At 40.2% G+C, this 3049-nt stretch overlaps 1 protein-coding gene across 1 annotated transcript in view; it reads right to left on the minus strand.

Moving 5' to 3' along the window:
- Positions 1-402: 402 nt before the first annotated feature.
- SPIC (Spi-C transcription factor (Spi-1/PU.1 related)) overlaps positions 403-3049 on the minus strand; it is a 6691-nt gene continuing 4044 nt past the window's right edge. The window contains exon 3 of the mRNA XM_010005869.1: positions 403-848. Coding sequence (XP_010004171.1) covers positions 403-848 — 446 coding nt within the window. The remainder of the gene's footprint in view (positions 849-3049) is intronic.

Raw genomic sequence — 3049 nt, forward strand, 5'->3', positions numbered from 1 at the left:
TCTTCCCTTTTTAATTCCCATGCACCCAGCTGATTAGGGAGTGCATGTGCTATGGTATAACACCATCTAAATTCTGACTGGAAATGTTAGGCACATGCATATAACTTTCAGTGAGAGTTGTCAGGATAGGATCTTTGATGTCCACTAACAGACAAAAGCTTTGATCTTGATCTTGGATATACCAGCTTGAATCTGAGTTAATTCCTCTGATTGAAGTAATGGAAATTAGAATGTGCCCTATAGCTGCTGGTTTTCTTCAACAGTCAATGACTATTTATAATTAACTTTAAAAGTAACAAAACTAGGCCAATGTAATTTTTAAAACTCTCCTCTGTATGTGTTTACAATATCTTAAAGAAAAACCTATGTGATGGGACTCATTACTATCTCATAAAGTCCTGCTTATGTGAAAGACATGTCCAGCTGTTTAGCATGCTGTAATGCATAACTGTTGTTATACATGTAATTATTGTAACTAATCCAGTCATCTGCACACTGATATTCTTGATTGGACTGAATATAGGGATGGCAAACTGTTTCTTTTCCCAAGAAGTAAGATGGAGCAAGTCTCTGCAAAACAACAGCACTGAACTGGTACGTCAACTTCCTTCGAATTTTAATTATTTCACCTGTCCTTCCGTAATTCCTCAGTGCTCTGGCCATTTTCTGATATGTCATGATCTTGCGGTTTCCCTTTCTTTCTCCCCACAGTTCTGCTAGTTTCTCCTTGTTTTTGGAGACAAACTGGAAGACACCATTGGGCTTATCTACCCACTGGATGCAGTTTGCCATTGCTGGATCATACAGGGACTCATGGAGGTACTCAAACAGTCGAAGTTTTTTTCTGCCTATTAAGAAATAAAGTACAAAAGGTCAGAAGAGAACTCATACCTGTTTTAAAAGTTGAGCACTTGTCTTTTTCCTGGAAAGGTTCTTACAGGCAAAAGCATAAGTAAACCTAATACCCTGTCACAAATTAAAATATCAGTGTAAACTATTCAACAGAAGATCAGCAACAGAAAATGGAGTGATAGTTCCGAAACATACAGATCTGTGGTGACAGAAGGGATTTGGTCATTAAGAGCTTCAAGAGCAGGTTATTTGGGGATCACAACAAATGCCTAGTGACTTCATTGTGTGACAGTTGTCAGAAGACACTTCCAGCGGTCTTCAGACACATGCTGTGCAGGTGCAGGGTCAAGGAACCCACTTCAGGAAATTACATTCTGGAAAGGCAGTCTGAGTGGTTTTTCATAAATGCTTTCTCTTCTTAATCAAAACTCAAAGACCGTGAGAAGACTCGATTTTGACAGGTTTTTTCTCAGGAATGTTTTGCGGATGCAAGGTAGTCTCTGATGTAAGAAAGGGTGAGTGGAAAAAGCAAGCCAGTTCTGAACCATAAACCTCACCTAGTCAATAAGGAGCTAGACCTTCTGGTGCACTGTAGTTTCCTAAAAATGTGAAGAACTGTCAGCTTGCATTCCCACACAGAATAAAAAATGCTCAGTACTGCAATCCTTGTCAGTTAACTAAGTGCTTCTCCCCACAGGGTCAGCTCTCACACTGAAGTTTACTAATGAGGCCTACTGAGTTCCACTTAGGTCTTGTGGATCTCTCTCTCTGAAGTACTTCTAGTTCCCTTCACAAAGCCAAGGGCGACCAAGAAGCTGCCGTGAGGAGGAAGAATTGAAGAGTATAAGACAAAGAGGAACATTGTGCAGAAAGGAGAGTCTATGCAGAAGAACGGCTTCCACTTTAACCAAACTGGAAACAAGCAGCTGCATCTAAACTTCATAAAACCTTGTCTTGCATGGCTATTTTAAACTAGGAACAGGGGAAAAGTGACAGTTGCTAAGGAACACTGAGGTCAAGCCAAGACATCTGTTAGGGATGACAGTAATTCTGCATCTGGTGGTAAGGAAAGAGGAGAGAAGTGACAGTCAGACTAGGAAGAAGAAGAGCCTGAAATCAGAGGTACTTTCCAAAAAAAATAATAAAGTTTCATTACCTAAATAAAAATTGGCCTGTGGCTCTAAGTACACGTAGTATTAAAAAGATGAGAAGCTTAAAAGCAAACCAGTGAAGGACACTGCCTGGTCACAGGAAACACTTCTTAGTGATACACAACATGAGTGCATCAGTTTGGGCTGGGGTTAGTTCACAGGTCTTTGTACTGCACCTCATTGTGTAAGTTTGTTACCAGGTCCTAAACATCAGTCTAAGCTAGCAGGTGTCTGCAGGTTCCTTATGTGGTCACTGGAGTTTCCTCCAGAAGGTGTGTCAGAGTATTTGCATTAGATCTCTGTGCTAAATTGTACTGAGGAAGCCTAACTGTGTGTGTGTGTCTAATTCAGGTGCACTTCTAAGCACTTCTCTTGATGGCCTCCACTCACTTAGCTTTAGCCCAGATGATGGAATGATCTTGAGGTGCATTAACTGGACTACTTTGAGAGGAAACCTAGTGCAAAGATGCTTTCCATAAGCATATCTAAGTTACTGAGGCTTTCAGAACTTGAGGCTAGCCTTGAGGCAAGTCCAGAGGCTTGCCATAAATAAAACCCTGTGAAACACTTTCAGCATAGACTTTGGGTCCCTGGTACTGATAGTTTCATCTACAGATTTATTCTTAAAGGGCCACACTACTTGTTAGTGTACAGGAAGCCTCTCACATCTCAATAAGAAGGCAAGAGGACTTATTTTATTGAGGTATAGTGGAAATAATCCCCCAAACCCTAGTTTCTGGCAGGAATATCACCATGGACACAAATAAAACCCATAAAAGGACACAAAAACACCCCATAAGAATAACCAGTCATTCAGAGAATGTATGCAGTATAGCATTCTGGAAAAGGAGATTGTTAAAGAAAGATGAAATAGAAAATTATGTTTAACAGAGCAGTAACAACTGAAAGCAAATTCAAACACTGATATGTAAAATTTCCCAGTGCAACACTGTGCAAGACTCAGAAAAGCACCATTTCTGGATTGAAAGATCTTAATTTGCAATGAATGTCAAGCACTAAAAGTAAAGGACTTAAGAGGAGAGGCT

The sequence above is a fragment of the Chaetura pelagica genome, unplaced genomic scaffold, assembly GCF_000747805.2.
Source record: "Chaetura pelagica isolate M959 unplaced genomic scaffold, ChaPel_1.0 scaffold79, whole genome shotgun sequence".
Taxonomy (NCBI): Eukaryota; Metazoa; Chordata; class Aves; order Apodiformes; family Apodidae; genus Chaetura; species Chaetura pelagica.